Below are 23345 nucleotides of genomic sequence, written 5' to 3' on the forward strand. Positions count from 1 at the left end.
ACTTAAAAAGAAAATTGGTGAGGTACCCCTCTTAAAATCTACTAGCAAACTCCCATTAGGTCTCTGTCCATGCACGCTTCAAATTAACGTATGGTATTTCTCAGTTTCATTCATTATTTCTACCATCAATATAAATAACCAACACAAAATTGTCAAATAAAGCACCAGTTTGTAGGAAGGTTGGTAGCCATAGTTTTCTCCTTAACTCATGAGTACCTTTTATCCTTCCATAGAGTTGGCACAAGGAATAAGTGATCTTGCTGTCAGAGATTCACCTTGAATATTGAAATAAACCTCTCAGTTTTAAGCCTCACTTAGGAATTTACAGCTCAGAAAGGGAAGCTGACTTTAAAATAAGTATCAAAGAAGCTCTGTTTCTGAAGATTATCAGCTATTGCAGTGTATAACAATATGGTCATATTTAATAGTTAGTGCACTACAGGTCCAAAGGTAAGCAGAACTTTGAAATATTAAAAAAATTAAGCTACTCAATTAAAAAAAATCCACAGCAAGGAGATAGAAATAGGGTTTAAATCCTAAATCTCTCTCACCCTTACATGGTAACAGATTTCTTGCCATTCACTTATTAAGCTTTGGATGTTAAAGATACCTGCAATCTTATAGTGATCCTATCTTATCTCAGGCTCTTGCTTCCAACCTTTGTTAACTTCAGCCTCAATACTTATCCAGGGTATTTTTTCCTTCCTTCTAGGATGGTTCACACAGCATACCATTTGATATTAATATTTGTTTTTGGCATACAGTGAACGTGTGAATCCAACTTTTATAGCTTAGTATGATGTATATATCCTTTCATTTAAATATATTAAAGATGATTAAAACAAACAAATAATGGCTTATCATGAACAGTAAAACTAGTCTCAATGCAGTTCATGGAAATAGAAAAAACAATGGCATTTTCCCTGTTTCCTGAATCATCCTTGAAACCCTTATCTTCTGCAGACATGATTACCTTTGTAAAATATATATAATCTACAGAAGTTTTCTCCTAATCACTTTGCCCTTTAGTATAAGAGAAAGACAATTAAATTAATAAGGCATTCAGGATATGTCTGTGGCGAAGAAATTGTTGACATTTTTGAATTGAAGTTACAGGAGATTACTGCCTACATCTACAAATGTAGATTTGCACTTGATTATACAGTGATTTCAGGGAGAATTAAATAAGCCAGCAACTCATTGCTGGTTCATCTCTGTGTTAAGATGAAAGCAGAATATAGCTGCTATCATTTATTGTATATATAGTCAGTTCTGAAATTTGACCCAAGCATCTTATCTCTTCCTAATATATTACATTATGACTCAGACTTCTAGAGAAGAAAGCTAGAAAGAAAAATTAAGTGTGTGCTACTTGCCCAAATAAACAAAACTTACAAATATTTAAAGAGTTAAACTGAACAATAAAGTAGTTCATACAAAGATAAAAAAGCAAATAGTTGGTGAGCCAGAATTACATTTCACATGCAGGACTTGTAAATGAAGTGTGCAACCCAATTTGTTTCCTCATGTTTAACAGCATTGCAATTATTTTTTGTGAAATGAATATTAAAACAAAAATAATTAAACTAAAAATAGATTCTTTGCCTCAGCTATTACAGCTGAAAAACAGAGAGTAAGGCTTTTGGTTGAGGTTTGCAATCATATTATCATCATTATTATTTTTGTACTTCAATTTTCAATAGATGACAAAACATTAACAAACTATGCTTCAGTCTCAAGCATGAAGAAGGAATGCCCCAAGCATAATCAAGTATAAAATACTCTCACACATACTAACATATACCATTTCATTGGCATTATCAGTATTTGAAATGTGATCTTAAAAAACAGGACAGCAAAATGAAGCACAATTTCTTTCTAAATGTTTGACATTTCTTTCTTGCCATAAACTGCTCTTTAACCTCATACACAGCCCACATATTTCCATTAACTCCATATTTCTACCAGTGTATTTCCATATTCATAATTCTGCAAAAAAATATTTTCAAGATAGCCAAGACAAAAATGGCATGTGTAGCATAATCTCAGTGTTGAATTGTTGCGAGATTTGTCCATATTGTTTTATTACTGAGAATTTTTTAAAAGATTTAGGTATTTTTAAAGATGTAGGTTTCAAAGTCTGGGGAGCAATGGATCAGCGGTTAAAGACGAGCATGTTAGCTGGAAAGCTGATGGCCCAGTTTCAAGACCCAAGCACTGCACAACAGGGTGAGCTCCCATTACTTGCCCTACCGAGCACTTGCAAAGAATGCAAATGCAAGTAGATAAATAGGTACCCCTTTAGTGGGGCAGTAACAGTGTTCCATGCGCCTTGGCATATAGTCATGCTGACCACATGACCATGGAAATGTCTTCAGACAACACTGGCTCCCATGGCTAAGAAATGGACATGAGTACTGCCCCCTAGAGGCAGACACGAGTGGATAGGGGAAACTTTTGCCTTTTATTATCTCTACTTTCAAACTTGCTTTACTTTTTAATGCTACATTTGTCACACACCCCTACCAAATGACTTACAAGTAAATATATATTTTTTAAAAAATTAGAGGCAATTTGCAAGAACTTACATATTGTTCAGTCTTTCAAGGGCTGTCGTATCCTTGATCATTGTATCTAGAAGCAAGCACTGGCAAGAAACAATTCACTGAAGCAACCAAAGGTAAATTTAATCTAAGAGGATTCTATACTATTCAAGCCTCTAAATGCATCTATGTTAACCACAAAGATTATTCCTGAGTACTTTGATTGTAGTCTCAATATGATCTATGGATTGTTGTGGATACAATCATGTATTATAAATTCTAGAAGCTCTTTTTGCTGCAGTCTGAGGATCAGGTGAATTTTCTTCCTGTTCTTCAGTTTCCTTCAATTTAAGAAATATATCTGATTTCAAGAAGCGGTTGTAGCTGTCATATTTCATGAGGTTGAAAATCTGTATGGAAAAGGAACAAATGCAATCTATTTGAAACTAAGCATCAAACAAGAAGAAATGTTTTGCAAATGAGCTCCCCAATTAGTCAACAATAAATTTGTTTAAAAAATGCTAAAAAGAAAATTTTCTGTTGCCCTAGCAGGCTTTCCCCAATTAGTGATTCCCTTCAGGTATCTGAAATTGATTTTCCAGAATTCATATCTACCATTAACTCTACAAAGAATCCTGGGAGTTGAAATCCACAGAACTTGTGGAATTTAAAAGCAAGCAAGACAGTTTTGGGTTATGCTTTTCAAACATGGCAAATAAAATGATAGTTGAAGGATGTGTCAAAAAATTACATGACAGGCTACTTTTCTAACCATGTAAACCCTCCAGTTTATTAACAAACATTTGTTCTTCCATTTTCTTACAATACTTTTTAAAAGGATGTCATCAATTCTGCCTGTCACTTTTTTGGTCTTCCTTCAATTCCAATGTATTCCTTCAATGTATTCCTAAATAGAATTATTTATAGACAAGATAAGTCAAATGGACATTTTATTTTATTAGCACATAATCAGTGGATTTAAACTCACAGTAAATCTACTAACTTTGTTATGTTTAGCATCTAATTGTTCTTAGATCTCAATCTTAGCACACTGTTGTATCCAGGAATGTCTGACCTATGAGCAACTGACAACATTAATGCAACCTACTGGAAAGTCAAAATCTGTGAGTGATGAACAAGATGCATCAAAAATCAAGGCCCACAGATAATTTAGTATGCAAATTATATTAAATGTTTGAAGAGCTTATCATTTTATTCTAAATATTTCCTTACTCATTTGATGCATGATATTTGAACATTCTTGAACAATAATCTTTTAGAAGAGAATATTTGTAACTCAGAGAAGTACTGTGAGGTTCTGCCACAAATGCTGACAGAGCAAACCATTAGTATATACACAGAGAGTAACCCCACTCCCTTTTAGCACTGATGCAGTTACCTAGTTCGGAAATGAAGTCTGCAAGAAAACAAGCAAGCTTAGAGAGCACCAAGGACCTTGCAATAATATTCTTTGAAAAACAATATTAATTAATGGAACATACTGCTATAGGCCTATGGGGCCTGACTTCTGATATACCCTGTACAAGCCTGGGTGTACTGAAAAATACAAAAAATAGTTCATTTGTTTATTATCTAAATTTTTTGAATCAGTTTCAGTTATTTTGAAAGTACACAACTTTTTGTCAAAGCAGCATTTATTATTTCAGCAGAAGTGCTGAAATTTTTAATAGACCAATTGAGTTTTGCAGATCCCATGGCCTCTTTACTTGGATATAATTCTAATTTGAGAAACTGATGACCAGCTAAGATAATCAGATGCTACTTTGGGAGCCAGATCAGTAGTGAAATCTGAACCGGTTTACTACCGGTTCGCTGGCTGGCATGCCAGTGTGCACCACATGTGAGGTGCACGGGCGCAGTGCATGCCAAAAGGAAGCATGCGGTAAGTAGAACAGCGTGCAAGGGGGGGTGATCAGCTGTGGCGCGCAATCTTTTTTTTACTTTTAAAAGACTTGCTTTTAAAAGTAAAAAAAAAGCCTCTGACGATCGCGCTGCTCAGCTGTGATTGTCAGAGGCTTTTTTTACCTTTTAAAAGCATTTTTTTTAAAGTAAAAAAAAAGCCTCTGATGATTGTGCGGCTCAGCTGGGCATGGGCGGGGGCAGGATTTTTGCTACCAGTTCTCCGAACCACCCGCCGCCATCGTTACCGGATCAGGCGATCTGATCCGAACCGGGAGCATTTTACCCCTGGGGCAGATGGAGAGAAAGGAAGGAGGGGGGTTAGCTGGCTGAGGTCCTCCTTCAGTACAAGACCCGTTCAAAGCAAGAAAACACAACTTAAATCTTAAACCAGCTGGCAAAGTGTTTTGCATAATATACTCTCAGGACTTTTGCTTTTACTTCATCAATAATAGGCCTCATATAGGTAGCTGCAAAAGGTTTTTTTTTTTCAACTGATTAGAGGATCCTTTAAGAGACACAAAGTGCTTTGGTTGTTTCTTTTCTTTTTAATGTAAGTCACTATCTCTTTTTTACCCAGTTATAAAAACTCAGAATTCAAAACATTTTGTTAACAAGTTTTAAATTAGTACACATTGTGCTTTGTGTGTGTGTAAAAAATACGATTACCAGGTTAGAAACTTAATGATGTTTGTTTTCAAATCATAAACTTGTGCCTAAGTTTAATTTAGTTTAAAGGAAGCATTACATTTCTATTTTTTTATTTTACAAAGTTTATTTTCATTTTTAAAAATACAATACTTTACATATATACATACAAAGTTATTGCAACTAACTTACACAAATACACGCCTATACCACTAATATAATCCATTTCATTTCCCTCTCTTTTCTCTCACCCAATTATACCATGAATTCCAACATTTGTAATAATCAGAATCTTTTTGGTTCCTAAGTAATTTCGTTAACTGTGCATTCTGTAATTTTCCAAATCAATTTATTTTCTGTGGGTATTAATTTGTTTTTCCATTCTTGCACGTATAGTATCCTAGCTGCAGTAGTGATGTGGAGGATCAAGTACAATTTTTCCTTAGTTATTTTGTCTGGTTTCATTCCTAATAAAAAAATCTCTGGTTTCAGCTCTATATTATATCCTGTAATTTCCACCATCCAGTTCCGAACCTTAAATTTCTGACCTACCACAAAAATATCAAATATGCTGAGGAAATTAAACGATTATATTCATCTATATAACATTTTGCAGTTCAAATGATTAATTTTAAGACATTAACAGGACATAAAACATATGTAGCAGACACCTGGTGTTAATATAGGGCTGGCTTTGACATAAACTATCTCTATTATAATTTGTTTGCCTTTTGATTACAGTAGTATATGAATGCACCTATATTAAGTAAGAATTGTATACAAAATAAGAAGCCATTATGGCTTCTTCAAAAAGTCATGGATAGAGTTATTTCAGAATACAACCATTGTGGTATATTCGGCAAAATCATACGTTAAAAGTATTTGTGAAATAGTAAAATTTTGTTTTTAAATAGTCTTCTACTGTAAAGAATTTCCTATATAAAGAATATTATACACCAGTAATGCAAGAGAATATCCAAATTATGAGCCCTTCAAACTGAGTGGCCTGACACCATCAGCAGGCTGTTTATTTATTTATTGGTATACATTTAAAATCCACCATTAGGCATGCATCATTATGATTTAGGATTTGGATATAATGTAATTGGTCATTTTAAAAACATACCACACATTAGTTTTTCCTATTACTAAGACTGTGCCAAGACAGGAAGTAGAATTCTTTCACATGCTCATTAGTGGCCTGCCAAGTATGTTTGTTTGTTTCCCACTTTTAGAAATAACTGAAGGTGGCAAACACATATAATATTCCTTCTTCCTATTTTCCCCAAAAGGCGGCTCCGGGTTGGAAACCAGGAGATGGTAAGTTCAAGTCCCATCTTAAACATGAAAACCGCTGAATGATTTTGGGACAGTCATTTTCTCTCAGTCCAATTGAGAGATTCACAAAATCACCCAGCCAGCTTTCATGTTAAGGTTGGACTAGAACAGGGGTCTGCAACCTTAAATACTCAATGAGCCATTTGGACCCATTTCCCACAGAAAAGAAAATATTGAGAGCCACAAAACCTGGATGGGCGTGGTCAACTCGATGTCACTCACTTCCACCAGTCACATGATGCCCCCTAGCCACGCCTACCCAGCTGGTCATTAGGACAGAGAACCAGTTGTTAAAAAACACCGGGAACCAAAAAATCCTTTTGACATATCTCTCTCTCCCCTCCCTCCCTCCCTCTCTCCACCCCCCTCTCCCGCTCTCTCTGTATCTCTCTGTCTCTGCCCTGGCCGCTTCTCCATCCCCTGCCATCACCCTTACTTTCTCAGGCCAGGCGAGGAGTGACTGGGAGGAGAGGGCGAGCGGTGGGGCCAGACAGTGGTGGGATCACCTGAGAGGGAGCCACAGCAGAGGTCCCAAAGATCCGCATGCGGCTCCGGAGCTGCAGGTTGCTGACCCCTGGACTAGAACTTGAGATTTCCTGGTTTCTAGTCTAGTGCCTTAACTACTAGGCCAGATAGGTTCTCACAGTTACCTGTAAAATTACCTAGGCTTGCTCTTTTTCTCTGCCCATAAGATGTTGAATGCATTGAAGTGTTATTGATAAACAGACTGTGACAAGATATAATGGAGTGTGTGAGAGAGAGAGAAGGAGGGGGGAGGGGAGGGAGGACAGGATAGAATAATACCCATATCTAAATATCTGAAGCAGAATAGATCTAGATTTGGAGAAAGAAAAGATGGGACAGTGTGGAAGAAGTGCGGTGATATTTTTGAGTCAGCAGAAACATTAATTTGTACACAGTGATAATATGCGTTCAACAAAGTATCATGTGACCAAAAATAGGACTGCAGTAATTTATTATTATTATTATTAATCAAATTTCTATACCGCCCTACTCCCGAAGGACTCAGGGTGGTGAACAGCCAAGATAAAATACAGATAATATAAATATTTAAAAAATCCCTTAAAATTATTAAATATTTTGGCCAAAACACAGATTAAAACACCCAATTTATAAAATCACACAAATTAAAAAATTTAAAAGAGGAGAGTTAGGCCAGGCCAGCCTGCTGAAATAAAAAAGTTTTGAGAGCACGACGAAACGTGCGCAGGTCCGGGATCCTCCGTATCTCTGGGGGAAGCTCGTTCCAGATGGTAGGTGCCCCCACAGAGAAGGCTCTACCCCTGGGGGCCGCCAGTCGACAATGTTTGGCCGACGGCACCCTGAGAGTGCTGTCTCTCTATGGGAGCGTACTGGTCGGTAAGAGGCTATTGGTAGCAGAAGGTGGCCTCATAAATACCCCGGTCCGATGCCATGGAGCGCTCTAAAGGTGGTAACCAAAACCTTGAAGCGCACCCGGAAGACCACCGGGAGCCAGTGCAGCTCGCGCAGGAGGGGGGTCACATGGGACCGCCACGTCGCTCCCATAACCACCCGCGCGGCCGCATTCTGGACCAGCTGGAGCCTCTGGGTGCTCCTCAAGGGGAGCCCTATGTAGAGAGCATTGCAGTAGTCCAGGCGGGAAGTAACGAGAGCATGAGTGACCGTATTTAACGAGTCCTGATCCAGAAAGGGACGCAACTGGCGAATCAGGCGGACCTGATAAAAAGTCCCCCTGGCCACAGCCGTCATGTGCTCTTCCAAAGACAGCCATGAGTCCAGGAGGACACCAAGTTGCGAACCCTCTCCGTGGGGGCCAATGACTCACCCCCAATAGTCAGTGATGGCACCAACTGACTATGTCAGAAACCACAGCCACTCGGTCTTGGATGGGTTGAGCCTGAGTCTGTTTCTCCCCATCCAGATCCGCACGGCCTCCAGGCACCGGGACATCACTTCAAGGGCATCATTGGGATGGTCCGGGGTAGAGATGTACAGCTGAGTATCGTCAGCGTACTGATGGTACTTCACCCCGAAACCACAGATGATCTCACCCAGCGGCTTCACATAAATGTTGAACAGAAGGGGTGAGAAGACCGACCCTTGTGGCACCCCACATACAAAGGGCCTCGGGGTCGACCTCTGCCCCGTCAACACGGACTGCGACCGGTCAGAGAGAAAGGAGAAGAACCACCGTAAGACGGTGCCCCCCACCCCTAACTCCTCTAGCCGGTGCAGCATGATACCATGGTCGATGGTATCAAAAGCCGCTGAGAGGTCTAATAGGACTAGGACAGAGGAACAACCCCTGTCCGAGCCCTCCAGAGATCATCAACCAACGCAACCAATGCCGTTTCCGTGCTGTACCCAGGCCTGAAGCCCGACTGGAACGGATCCAAATACGACGATTCATCCAGGTACTGGGGGAGCTGTCGCGCTACCACACTCTCAACAACCTTCGCAATGAAGCGAAGGTTGGAGACTGGACGATAATTTGCCAACACTGCCGGGTCCAGGGAAGGCTTCTTGAGGAGAGGCCTCACTACCGCATCTTTCAAGGCGGCAGGGAAGACACCCTCACTCAAAGAAGCATTTACAATCCCCTGGAGCCAGCCTCGTGTAACCTCCCAAGAGGCCAGCACCAACCAGGAGGGACACGGGTCCAGTAAACATGTGGCTGCGCTCAGTCTGCCCAGTATCCTGTCCACATCTTCGGGCGTCACAGAATCAAACTCTTCCCAGATAATACTCACAAGACCTGCCTCTGTCCTCCCCCCTGAATCTACCCAGTCAGAGTCCAGATGTTCCCGAATCTGAGCGATTTTGTCATACAGATACTGTACAAAATCCTTGGCTCTACCCTCCAAGGGGTCCTCCCGCGCTTCCTGGTGGAGCAGGGAGCGGGTCACCCTAAGCGGGCGGCTTATCTGATGACGCAATAAGAGCGGCAAAATAGTTATACTTCGCCGCTTTTATCGCCACCAGGTAGGTCTTAATATGAGACCTTACCAGTGTTCGGTCAGATTCAGAATGGCTGGCCCTCCAACCACTCTCCAGGCGTCTTTTCCGGCACTTCATCTCCTTCAGCTCCTCAGTGAACCAAGGAGCCAGGCGAGATCGGTGCCAGGTCAGAAGCCGCAAAGGCACGACCCGATCCAAAGCTCCAGTGGCCACCCTATCCCAGGCGGCCACCAGCTCCTCAGTCGAGCCGTGTGCCAGAGACTCAGGAAATGGCCCAAGCTCCATCTGGAACCTATCTGGATCCATCAGGCGCCTGGGGCGGTACCACCTCAATGGTTCCACCTCCCTGCGGCGGGGTGTGGCGGTTCGAAGGTCAAAGCGAAGGAGGGAGTGATCTGACCATGACAAGGGCTCGATCACTATATCCCCTATCTCAAGATCACTCAACCACTGACCAGAGACAAAAACAAGGTCTAGCGTGTTTCCCCCCATGTGAGTAGGGCCATGAACTAACTGGGTCAGGTCCATGGCCGTCATGGAAGCCATGAACTCCCGAGCCACCTCAGACACCTCACCGACGGATGGCAGGTTAAAATCCCCCATGACCATAAGCCTGGGGGTGTCAACCGCCACCGCGGCTATAACGTTGAGCAGTTCGGGCAGAGCTGCCGTCACGTGGCAGGGAGCCAGGTACGTAACCAGCACGCCCATCTGCACCCCATGACGCCACTTCACAAGGAGGGACTCACATCCAGCCGTCTGAGGAACAGTGGCCTCCCTCGGACCAAGACCTTCTCTAATGACAACCGCCATCCCCCCGCCCCTCCTGTGTCCTCGGCTGATGGAATGCGCAGAAACCGGGTGGGCACATCTCAATGAGGGGACCCCCCCTCCTGGCCCAACCAGGTCTCCGTAATACCCACCAGGTCCACTCCCCCCTCCTGAACAAGATCACAAATGAGAGGGGCTTTATTTACCACAGACCGGGCGTTGCACAGCATCAGCCGAAGGCCCGGGGCCTGAGGGTCTGTGCAACCTGGGGAACGAGAGGAGCATTGGAGGCCGGAGTGCGCCACCGCTTGGAGCCAGCGGGCGCGCGCTCCCACAACCTGATGTGGACCCCTGCTCCCGCCATATCTGCCCCTCTCACCCACAGTACTGATGTAATGTCCATCCACAACACAAGCTCTAACCCCCTCCTTGAGCCCGGTTCCCGCACCTCTTGTGCGGCGCTCTTCGTCCGGCTCTGGCCTCCTCCCCGACAGGTTCTCCCCCAAACCCACAGAGCCCACCCCCCTCCCAGAAACCTTTAAAACCTTATCTAAAAATTTCCCCAAAAAACTCCACAACCCCCTCCTCACCGCATGCCACCTCTCGGGATTCCAAAATCCGTCATCAAGGTAGGCCCTCGATAGTGAGGAGGGCCAAAACTGCGAGAGGGGGGAGTCTCGCAGCGCAAGCAGGTCAACAGCCATAAACATCGCACAAAACAGAGGTGGAGAGTCAACTGGTCAGGGCTTCACCAGATCGTCCAATAATACTGGGTCAAAGTAGATCTTCATATCAGGAGCTGGTTCACTGCCCTCTCACGGCAGTGAAAGGGGCCAGTGGCATCCCCCCACATCCGGAGGGTAATTATCCCAGTCACCCACTCACAGTGACTGGGCCAGATGACACCGACAATAAGTCACAATAGTCCATCCTTTCATCTGGCGGATGACAAACAGCCCCCTCAGCACCTGCACACCGTTTTGCCCAGTTCTCCTCCAGTTTGGGGTCACACAAGAAGCCAGCAGTTTGTAAAGTTATTAAAGACAATGGCGATAATTCCACAGGCACAAGTTCTTCCCTGGGGTGAGAATAGGGATAGCAGACAAAGAACCCAGTCCAAGTCCAAGGGTGGGTGGCCATCAAAGGCCAACACCCACCCATACCTGGGGGAAGAAGGGGGGGAGAAGCCACCCGAGGCGACCAATAGAGCCCTGGTCAGCCTCCCGCCTCTCCTGCCCCAAATCCCCAGTCTCAGCTCTGATGACAAAAACCCCGAATAATAGGGGTCATAGCCCAAAAAAGAGCAGATGGTAATCCTGAGGGCAAGGCTGTCCGTGTTCCCCCCAGCCACCTACTGCAAGCTCTTTCCTCAGCCGGATGATCCGTGGCAGCCATTGCCTTCTGCCGCCACCGCCGTCGTCGCCAGCTCGCAACCGGTACCCTGGGCTCCCCCAGGACCCCCGAAAAATGTCTAGAGAGCGTCCCAGAGATCCCTGTGGGGCGAGGGGGATGAAGGGCACCTCCAAGCCGCCACCACCGCACAGAAACGCCGACCGCCGCCGAACGCTCCGGCCTCCACTTCTTCCGGCGCTGACAAGCCGGAAACAGCTGTTTCAGCAGGCCGTCGCCCCATCTACCGCGGCGGCTTCAAACAGCGAGTCCCGCCCTGCCCTGATATTCTGGAGGGCGAAAAAGCCCTCAGCAGGCAGGGCGGACATTCCCCTCCTTGGGACTGGAGCCGGAGATAGTTAAAATTTATATATATTTATATATTAAATGCACAAATAAATAGAAAGCAGTGTCAGCCAGATTCTTCCAAAAGGAAAAGCATCAAAGTTTTAAGAGATAGGACAGCAACTTTTGAATATTCATTGTGTATATGCACTGCCCCAGCCATTGAAAATATTGCTCATATTTTGTTTGACTGTTAAGAACATGCCCTTCTTGCATTTAAATATTTAACATCCCTACTTGAAAGAACAACCCACTGGTTTCTGAGCTCTGATGTATACATCATAGCAGAACTGCTATGTTAAGGCAGCTGAGATAAAAATCCATTATATCGAACAGATTGGGGTATTCTGTAAAGGTGATATCTTTATCTGAATGTTGATTCTTTGTATTTACAAAATGTGTATTTTATTGCTGTATTTTCTTTTATCTATTTTATCCTGGAATTAGATCTTGTATCTGATTTTTGTTGTATTTTTTAATATGGTTGTAGGATTAATCAGTTAATAAGCTATCTATCTAGAATATATTTTTGCCATGCCTAAACAACAATTATTAAAAATAAAAAATAAACACAAATTCAAACAAATTATTCAGTGTATTATGTCATCAAATATAGAGTTTGAAATAAAAGAAAAATATACTTTACAAAGTAAGCATGAATTAATTTCAAATTATTTCTGAGTTATTTATTTATTTGGCCATTTGTATCCTGCCTTTATTATTATTACAAATAACTCAAGGTGACAAACATACACACCTTCCTCTTCCTATTTTCCACACAACAACCAACCTATGAGGTGAGTTGGGCTAAGAAAGAGTGACTGGCCCAAGGTCACCCAGCTGGTTTTCATGGCTAGGGTGGAAGCTCAACTCATGGTCTCTTGCCTTAACCACTAGACCAAATGTTAACTCCATTGAAATCATAAATATATTCTTTCCTAAGCATTTTTCACTTATCAATTTGTTTTCTTAAATGTTAGGTAATCTGTTCAGCAAAAAACATTGATCCTGGAGCTTTTTCTAACTCTATTGTAATATAATCCTGTCCTGCAACCAGGAGTTAGTTGTTCATCTTTCACAAGATAATTAAGGAAGTTTCAGAAGTTTACCTGATCTTGAAGTTTCTGAAACATCAGAGGGTGAGGTTTTTCCAGTATTGATTCATCCAATCGTGATTGTCCTTCTACATTAACTTGATAAGAAGCTTTATTTGACAAGAAATGTTTGTAAATTTCATTTGCCTTTGCTTTCATCTGTGAAGAGAAGGACATCTTCACTAAGCACAGATGTCATTTCCCAATATTGCCAATCTTAAAAACATCTTGTATTAACTGAATATTATTGCACTTAAGCAAGAGAAGAAATCCTAATTTTCCTCCTGAAATCTCCCTGTCCCACACACATCCTGTTTCAGATAGTCTTTCCAATATTAAAGAGAGGATGAACCTACAGGAAAAGTGTAGAAAAGAGAACTGTATTCTATGTTTAGAACACTATTCTGGAAATAAACCTAACTATGAACAGCCAACATAATCAATAAATTACTGTAATCATTGTTATATTCTACAACACTAATTATAGGCTGTGATGGCTGGGGTTTATGAATCTTGTAAGCCAAGTTCCACATTTATTATGATCTATCTTTGCATTCAGAAAAGTCATTTGAAACAGTCTTAATTGTTGTGTATAGCTGATTCCTTGACTAAAAAGGATTGCAGCTGATTCATCAAATAGCTTTTGTTTCAACAAAGATTATTACATGGTAAGAAAAACATAAGGACTAAAGTAGCAAGTCAAATTTTGTATCCTATTGGAATCCACATGACTCATAATTGTCCTTTGTAGAGTTAACAAAAAACAATGGCAACAGAAGTTGAATATGTAGTGGTATGGGGTAATTATGGAATCAGATTAACATTCATCTTGCTTCTTGATATGTGCAGTTCTGAAATCAGCACTTTATCTACAACTTGAAGAACCGGATTGCTGTTCTTTATATTCCTACTCTTCCTACTCTTATCATACATCTTCATCTTTTATGAGACCATCTTGTTATGCAAGCCATCACATGCTAGTTTCTAGAAAACTAGTGTATACTTCAACACATTTCATGTCGCTGCTCGCTGGTACCAAGACATTTACACCTCATTCATCTAGGCCACGTTTCTTAACCTTGGCAATGTTAAGATATGTGCGCTTCAACTTTCAGCATGTTGGAAACTGAACTGAAACCCACACATCTTAAACCCTACTTTAGGCAGCATTTCCAAAGTAATGATTTTTTTATTTTATTTTAAAAACAACTTACACTTGTTTTTTTATAGGGTTATAAAGTAAAAACTGAATTGGCAAAAACATGAAATCAATACTTTATATTTCAGTTTATTTTTCAGGGAAATATAAGATAAAATTGAGTTTACCTATCCTCTTCTTAAATCAGACAGCATTGGCCAAAAGAGAAGGAAAAAAATAGTAAGAAAATTCTAGAAAAACATAGTTTTAAAGTCATTTTAACATGTAATCCAGTAAACAAGTAACAAAGAAAAAAATCCTTAATGAACCACCATAATCTCAATAATCATTAATACGTTTTTGGGATTTCTTGATCACTTCCCACCTAAATCAATTTTGTGTGCTGTAACTATAATAGATGTAGATTGCATTGTTTTCTACATATATTCATATCAAGTGAAGCTTATCTGCGTTCTGCTTGATTTTTGAGTCAATACCTGTTTTTCATCTTGTATCTTCTTAAAGTCTTCGCAAGCTTGCCAGAATAAAACATTTTCTTCACTAAATTCTCTCTTTAAAAAGTCCTGATGGGGAAAAAGGAAGCTTTTAAAATAAAGTACCATAAACTAGTAGCCAACCTTTATTAATTTCATTTAACATCTTCACATAAAGAACAAAAGGATTTTCCTTGCAAATTAAATTGCAAACTCTTAAACAACTGTGTACAAAATGCATGTTTGAAGCAACATGCTGTCTTCCTGAATACCTGGCTACAATTCTCAGAGCCTCTTCAAAGGTTGCTACCAAATTGCAATTGTTAATATAGCATTACTGGGGAAAATGGAATGAAGAGAGAGTATTCATATTAACAATTTATTTTGTTCTGGAACACCTTCCTTTATTTAAACTTTATTATTATTCATAACCATATTTATAAGGCTGCCAAAATTACGCAATATCAGATCTAGGTGGCATATAACAACAAAAAACAATTGAGCCAAAATGTAAAGACATTAAAATGTATACAATATATAAATAGAAAATAGAAAAATGGTGACCAAGCACTTAATAAAACAATCGAAGGGGAAAGCATTCGCTTGGCCTCTAATGCCTAAGGAAAATGTCATATATTAATAGCTTTCCTAAAAGTGAGCAGAGTTAGGGCCATACTATATCAGAGGATAAATCTTTCCAGAAAACAAGGACAATTTAAAAAAAAAAAGTATAGGTAGTTCTAAACTAATAACCACAACTGCGTCTAAAATTTCTGCTGCTAAGCGAGACAGTTGTTAAATGAATTTTGACCCATTTTACGACCATTCTTGCTAGAGTTGTTAAGTGAATCATAATCAAGTTAGCAAGTTAGTTGTTAACTGAAACTGGCTTCGCTATTGATTGCTTGTCAGAAGGTTGCAAAAGGTGATCACATGATCCTGGATCACTGCAACCGTCATACGAGACTGCCTTCTGCCGCCAATAGCCTCCCACCGGCCACTTCGCTCACACAGAGAGGGCCTCCTCAGGGTGCCGTCGGCCAGACAATGTCGGCTGGCGACCCCCAGGGGGAGCCTTCTCTGTGGCGGCACCTGCCCTCTGGAACAACCTACCCCCAGAGATACGCACGATACCAGACCTACGGACTTTTCGTCGGGCCCTGAAAACACATCTATTCCATCTAGCCGGGCTGGCTTGACCCATCTTTGCGGTTTTAAATTTATAATTGGTTTTAATTGGGTTATTTTAAATTGATGGCCAAAATTATTTAATGTTTTTAAATTGTTTCTAAACTTTATATGTTGTGTTTTTACCGTGGCTGTTCACCCCCGAGTCCTGTTGGAGAAGGGCGGTATACAAATAAAATAAAATAAAATAAAATAAAATAAAATAAAATAAAATAATAATAAAATAAAATAAAATAAAATAAAATAAAATAAAATAAAATAAAATAAAATAAAATAAAATAAAATAAAATAAAATAAAATAAAATAAAATAAAATAAAATAAAATAAAATAAAATAAAATAAAATAAAATAAAATAAAATAAAATAAAATAAAATAAAATAAAATAATAAAATAAAATAATAAAATAAAATAAAATAAAATAAAATAAAATAAAATAAAATAAAATAAAATAATAAAATAAAATAAAATAAAATAAAATAAAATAAAATAAAATAAAATAAAATAAAATAAAATAAAATAAAATAAAATAAAATAAAATAAAATAAAATAAAATAAAATAAAATAATAAAATAAAATAAAATAAAAATAATAAAATAAAATAAAATAAAATAAAATAAAATAAAATAATAAAATAAAATAAAATAAAATAATAAAATAAAATAAAATAAATATGAAACAGCTGCCAAGTATCCAAATTTAGATCACATGACCACAGGGATGCTGTAATGGTCATGTGAAAAACGGTTATCAGTCAATTTTTTCCAGTGACATTGCAACTTTGAACAGTCACTAAATGAATGGCTGTATGTGGAGGACTTCCTGTATATGTCTTCTGTCTCATAAGAGGACAAGATTTAAAACAAGGAAGTGGCAGGATGCTCTCCTTCTTCCTCCACTTTTCTTTGGAGTGCAACCCTCATTGTTATTCAAAGGTCAGGTGCTGATGTTGCCCCAAAGAGTTCTGTACCTGGATCCTAAAAACTTATATTATAAATTATAGTATAACTTTGCAGTACAACTTTTTGTAGTCATTTTCATGCAATCTTGAGAAGAGTATTAGAATTAGGTAATGGCTTTCAGGCAAAGGCTTCACACTGTTTACATAAGCTTGTACACTTAACACCTCAACTATTATGAATATGAACTTCACACATCTTTCCCTAGATGTCAGTGCCATTAAATACACTCAAGACTCTCAAAATAAATAACTTGCATATTGTTGATTCATGTAATGATGACAAAACAGCTCTAATTGGTTGGGAGTTGTATTTAGGTTTATGCGGTAAATAATACTTAAGATACCAACCATAAATTTCTTTACACCTTCTCGATCTTCCAGCAAACTTTCTAGTGACTCAGCCCATCTTGTGGTTCCACTGAGGGTCTGATGGCTACTACATGGCTTGCTGTCGTTGTCAGTTATTTCTGAAAAAGAAAATTAATTATGTTTGTGTATTTAAATTTACAGCTGCAGAACTGTTTCTATCTCTGTTAAAAGGCTTTCAATTAATTTGAAGTTTTGAAGACGATGAGAACCAAGAAACAAATATATTTTGATGTCAATGTCATTTAATCCACAATTAACTACAAATCTCAGGATTCAAGTTCAAAGAGTAGAAAAATGAAATATAATATGAATATAATCTTACTTAATATAAGGTAATGTTTTATATTTCTGTGACTAATCATGTTCCTCTGTTTTATATTACCCATAGAAAAGCTATAAAGCAACACTATATAATATACTAAAATCCTATCCAAATGGGTAAACATGCTTAGATGGAATATATAAAAGATCATGACTTTATTGAATGTGGCTAAGATATCATTTTTTTTCCAAGTTTATAAAGTAGGTAGAACTTTTTCAAGGAGCTTTAAAAAGGCAATAGTGTTAGATATTAAATATTTGCTTGTAAACAAGTTGGAATATTTCCTAAAAGAGAATTGCATACCAGAATAGCTACACAAATAACATCCATATGTTTTAAATATGTTATCTATTTGGAAGAAAACATATTTTATATTAAAATACTGAATTTTAAAGAAATTTGCACACTAAAATATGTAAAAAGTTTCAAATTAAAGGAAAAACAGACTGTTTTCTTGTTATCATTCTAGAATTTACTGGGTTAAAAATATTTGAAAACAAAACAAAAATTCTTATATTTTGTTTTTATTTGAATGTTGTAGAGATAACTACTAAATTGGGTCAAACCAAAAAAATACAATATCATAATTTTTACAATTACAACTTCCCAGCATGACTTTTCCCTTCCCATTTTCCTTGAACATTTTGAAATAACTGTTCATTCTCAGACTTCATTTGACTATTATGAATAACCTCTGACATTTTCAGAATGCATTTCTGTGGCTATTTTTGTACTACCCTAGATCTTTAATACTATGTGCGATCAAGTTGGTGTTGACTCTTCGTGACCATATAGAATGCATGCTTTGGCTAAAAGTCAATCAACTAATCAACAGTAGTTCCAACAAAAGGGAATTCCAGAGTTTGATGTCACTATGAAGAAGACCCTAGCCAGCTCCAGCCAACTCTATGTTCCTCCCAATTCTGTGATTCTGTTAATACAGAACTGAAACCCCCAAAGTGCTTTTTCAAAAGGCAACTGGATTTTCTTGGTTTTTTTCCTTAAAATGTTTCGCTTCTCATCCAGCCAAGAAACTCCAGTTGCCTTCTGAGAAAACACCTTTGAGACAATCATGAACTGAAATATTCTTGTCAAAGATGACTAGCCATATCTAACACTTGTAAGGCTTGGGCTACCACAACAGAACTGAAAAAAAATCTGGATAATCATTAAATGGCAGCAAAGAGATACGAAAAGCATCAATGCTTTTCCATTCTTATTGCATCCTGGATAGCTTTCTGGCAACCCTGTTTAAGACCTCCTGATTATTTCCTTTGCTTTTCTATTGAACAGTTACTGAATGCCAAGAACTGTAATTCAATGAAATGGTTCATGTTTTTATCTAGATCTAGCTTTCGATTTTCTGAGGGAAACATCCATTGTTCAGTTTCTGAGGAATTGTCCAGTTTTTGTTTAATCTCAGAAAAAAATCCTTTTTTTGGAAGCTAGCAATTATTTAGGAAAAAACTTCAGCCATAACTATGGGAAAGAACATTTTACTAGATGTACATTAGCTTGTTTTTACTAAAATGACAAATGTTTGGTTTGTATTTGGGCTTTACGACTGGTTTTCCTTGTTACCTTCTGAGAGGAATCTTTGTGGTATCCAAAACAGAACATCCGGATTCGGTCACAGTTTTGTTCCATATAGTATCAACCTTGTGAACTCTCAAGCTTTCTCTTTCTGATATATATTCAAGATGGACAACCAGATCTTGAAGGCCTCTGAGAATGTCAAAAGGGATGTGCTAATCTAATTTTGGTGGGGGAAGGGAGAGAATCTATCATAAATTAATCAATTAGATTCCTCTGCTGCCTTATTAAGCCAGATTCTTAGTAGCTCATAATCAGAGTAAAGTCCAAAGAATTAATATAATACAATAACAAGGAAATCCTGATGTACTCTTGTTCAGTGAATTATGGTTATTTCTAGATACAACTGAATCTAAAACTTTTAGAACCCTGGATAAGAATCCCAGAGCTTTCAGCTCGGTGAACTATTTAAATATTTAAGGTACATTTTGGTTGCTTCTCTGTTAATTGAAAGGCACTCTGCAGTTTTTCTGCCTATCTTTTCTCCCCCTCCCCACCCGTTTTGTGGTAAGAAATAAAAGAAGCAGTGCAAAAACATGGGCGAGTTCCAAATGGAAGATGTCATCTGAGTGTCCTATTAAATTCTAGGTTTAAGACAGGATAATTATACAATAAAAACCTCATCTGAAAGCAGTTTTAGCCTATCTTCTCTCATTTTTTCCTCTGCAACATCAATTAACAAGCAAAACAAACAGACAATTAGTAAATACTACTTGTTAAATCCCTAATCAGATGAATTTGTCCCACTGCTTTCAGTGGAAATGAAATATAGATCCTATTCAATTAACACAAACAGCTTTGTCCCGTTACTTCTACTGTCTAAATAAGACATTTACTTTATTTAAGTTATAAAACAGACTAGCTACAACCTTTATTATATCGCTGCTAACATAACTTGCACATTATTTCACTCTCTATTTACAACTATATCTGCAATTTGCAGAAAAGTGTTAACATTGTACCAACATATGATATATACTTATCCAAAACTAATTTCTTATATGTAACATCAATTTACAATCATAGAAACGCATTTTATTGCTTGAAATAAACTGAAGCTTGAAAGTAACAATCCCAGATGAAAATACTTCCATGGCTAAGAAACAAAGAAACTTTACTTTCCATGGTCAGGTTTCACACACATTTTTTTAGTAGTACAGACAACCCTTGATTTATGACCACAATTGGGATTGGATTTCCAATCCCAATTGTGGATTTCCAGTCATAAGTCATTCTGGAATGGATTTCCAATCATAAGTCATTCTGGTTGTTAAGTAAAGGCAACCACATCAGTAGCGGGTTTCAAATCCCATCACTACTGGTTTGCTCGTGGACTTGTGCACGGTTGCATACGCAATGCTTCTGGGCAGGTGCGGAGTCTCCCGCAACCGCTACCGGTTCGCCTGATCCGTTGGGAACTGGTAGCAACCCACCACTGAACCACATGGACCCAATCTTATAATTTTGGGGGGACAATTTTAAGCAATTCTGCTGTGTGGTTGAATGAACGTGGTGGTCATAAGGGCAAACACATTCTTCCAAATGACAAAAAATATTGGAAACTGCAAAAATACTGCAATTGTAGTCATGTGATCACAGGATACCACAAACCTTCATAAAGGTGATCCTTTAGCCAAACTCCCAAAATGCAGCATCCTACCATAGGGGGTTAGCACATTTCTTAGCAAAAGTGCTTTATGAGGCAAAAAGCACCCTTTCTAGGCTGTGGTAATTTTGAATGGTTATTACGCAGCTGCTGATAAGTTGATGTCTACCCATAGTTTCTTCTAAAGTACATGTTTCCATAACTTGTGTTTTAAATCTGTAGATTTGCTGAAATTACTAATCCAAACATTTTCTTTGGAATCATAGGTTTCAACTTTTAACTAAAAATGTACAGAAATGTAGATGTTATGTATGTACACAGTAGACAGGAACATTATCAGGCGTGAAGCCTTTGTTTTACAAGAAATAAACCAGGTTAAAATTACATGGTTCTTTCACAAAGCAATACTGAGGCATTATGATTCATCTTCAATACTTTTCAACTCTAACAGCCCAAGTGTTACTTATAAGCTACTGCATTGCTAGAATTTAACTTGACTAAACTAAACTAAATAATTTGTCATATCACTGAATTATGGGTAAATTATGGAATTTCAATTATTTCCAAAAAAGATGTTTTGTATCTAAGTTTAGTATTTGAGAACAGGAAATCCAATCTGGATGTAAAAACTCTAGTAAGTGGAAAAAGATTCAGAGAACCGCAATCAGAAGTATTTGAAATAAGGAGAGGCTGTGCCTCACCAAGACTAGGAAAAAATTTTTGTAGAAGTAATATCCATTTTCATAACTCAGAAAAGTTATTTCTGAAAATCCAAATAAGAATGGAGTTAAGGTCACTTCCACTGATATATGCTCAACAGACAAAAATGAAGAAATGTCCTGCATATTAAAAAGTTCAGTAACGGCAGTAACTTTTCAGAGGCAAAAGGTAAAGTCTCCATCAAACTGAGTGATTTCTGGTGATAATTTAGGGTCATAGGTAATGTTTTGCAGCAATAAAGAAGTAGCTTGACGTTGTCTTCTTTTAGGAAGCTTTTTTTTATTTGCAGTCCAAACTATAGCCTGGAGATTTCCTGTTGCTGTCATCCAAAGCATAGCAAACAAAGTTTAACCTGATTAGCTTAAACTTTAGCTTAAAAGTGAGATTAATAAATCTATATTGCTAATGGTGTATATAAATACTTTCCAAGTAACCACTTCCCAGCCAAGATTACTTTTTTTTTTTGGTACAGTGATCATATTCAGGGATCCTAGAACAGAACATCATGCTAAAATCAAATCATGAATCACTTCCGCCATGTGCATGAAAAATACAATAGTTTATAAACAAAAATATGAAAACCAGGCTGAGCAGATATTCAGTAAATACTGAATCTAACTTCCAATATACAATATCATTGTTAAAGGTTCATTGTTTCAAGCTATTCAAAACAAAACTATGCATTCAATTTTTTACAAAGTTCAATAGAATCCTTATGATCCAATCTTGTGAATGGCTGGACTTTTCACTCTGGGATATGAAACATATTAGTTTCCATCTAGGACAGTACTATTCTGTATACGGGATGTAGAACATTATTCCATCGTTCTTGGAGAAATTCCTTCATCTCTAAATATTTTCATACTGATTTCCATAAAAAGATGGAACTCCAGGATTTGAACAAAAATAAAAATGAACTGAAGTTGGCTCAACAGGAGGCAGCGTCTGCTTTCTGTGTGTTATTTTGTATAGCCTTTCTGATTCGTGCTGACTATTCAGAGACATGTAACATTAATGGGATATTTCCCCCTGTCTGTAGGAACAATCCAACTGTTTGATTCACAAAGAAAAGGATAGCGTCTCATTTTTATCTTGCATTTCTTGCATGCCCCTGAAACCATTTCAGGGGCAAGACGAGCAGCTCCGAAGAGCGTGGCTGTCTCTTTCCCTCTTCCTTTTTTTCTGACTCGTTCGTACCGGTCTGTCTGAAAATCCCACCCTGCCAAATGGCAAGCCAGCCTCCTCAGCCTTCCTCTTTCGGGTGCAAGACTTCCCCTTGCGTTTGCTGACTTCAGGGAGCGAAAAAAAAGCGGGATGAAAAAAAAAAAACCTAGCAGCAATTGTAAATCTGAAAAGCGAATACATACATATCTATCTATCTAGAAAAATAGCAATATAATGAACCAAAAGATCAAACTTAACAGCCGGCGAGCCAAGCCCGAGAGCCACCTCCTTCAGACACAGAAAAAAGCCAGTTTGCAAACCGCAAAGCCACCCTGGTCCGAACTCTCCCCTTGCAAGAAAACTAGCAAACAGTTCACGCTGCAAGGCTGGGACTGTCGCGTTTCTTTCTAATCCATTACCACAGCTCTCTCAGTATCCGGGGCACAGCAGCAATTCTCCACCCGCCCTATCGGCCCCTTATACCTGACGGAGGCCGCTTTCTGCTGAGTCTGCTCACCGCCCTGGTGAACATCGCCGGCGGCGAACACCTCGACGGAGAGTCCGGGGAAAGGAGGCGTATCCCCTCCCGGCTGAAGCGCGCTCTCGGCAGGCGCCCTCCACCCGCCTCGCCACTTATGGGAGGCGCCTGGCGCGGTCCTTGGAGCGCAATCGTCTCTGGCGCGCGTCACGCCCGCTCTCATCTCCGCGGGTTGAAGAAGACGGGCTCGGAGGGAGTCGCGGCGGAGTGGAAACCTCAGCCCGCCTTATATTTGGCGGGAAAGA

The 23345-nt window shown here is 39.0% G+C and overlaps 1 protein-coding gene across 1 annotated transcript; it reads right to left on the reverse strand.

Annotated features, from left to right (window-relative positions):
* Nucleotides 1-2661: 2661 nt before the first annotated feature.
* RGS10 (regulator of G protein signaling 10) lies at nt 2662-23130 on the reverse strand. The gene is made up of 5 exons (XM_070945918.1): nt 23046-23130; nt 17137-17255; nt 14645-14731; nt 13025-13168; nt 2662-2953 (listed from the first exon to the last, which is right to left on the reverse strand). Exons 1-5 carry the CDS (start codon nt 23092-23094, stop codon nt 2807-2809), a joined length of 546 nt encoding a protein of 181 aa, XP_070802019.1. The 5' UTR covers nt 23095-23130; the 3' UTR covers nt 2662-2806.
* Between the last annotated feature and the right edge of the window lie 215 nt (nt 23131-23345).

Source organism: Pituophis catenifer, unplaced genomic scaffold, assembly GCF_029215685.1.
Source record: "Pituophis catenifer annectens isolate HBS135680 unplaced genomic scaffold, rPitCat1.0.hap2 SCAF_6, whole genome shotgun sequence".
Taxonomy (NCBI): domain Eukaryota; kingdom Metazoa; phylum Chordata; class Lepidosauria; order Squamata; family Colubridae; genus Pituophis; species Pituophis catenifer.

Excerpts from the sequence above, each read along its gene's own strand:
- RGS10 (XM_070945918.1), bottom strand. The coding sequence starts at position 23,094 with ATGTTCACCAGGGCGGTGAGCAGACTCAGCAGAAAGCGGCCTCCGTCA. Across the intron at positions 17,256-23,045 it reads CAGAAAGCGGCCTCCGTCAG|AAATAACTGACAACGACAGC; the intron begins GTATAAGGGGCC and ends TTTCTTTTTCAG. Across the intron at positions 14,732-17,136 it reads AAGGTGTAAAGAAATTTATG|GACTTTTTAAAGAGAGAATT; the intron begins GTTGGTATCTTA and ends TTTCCCCATCAG.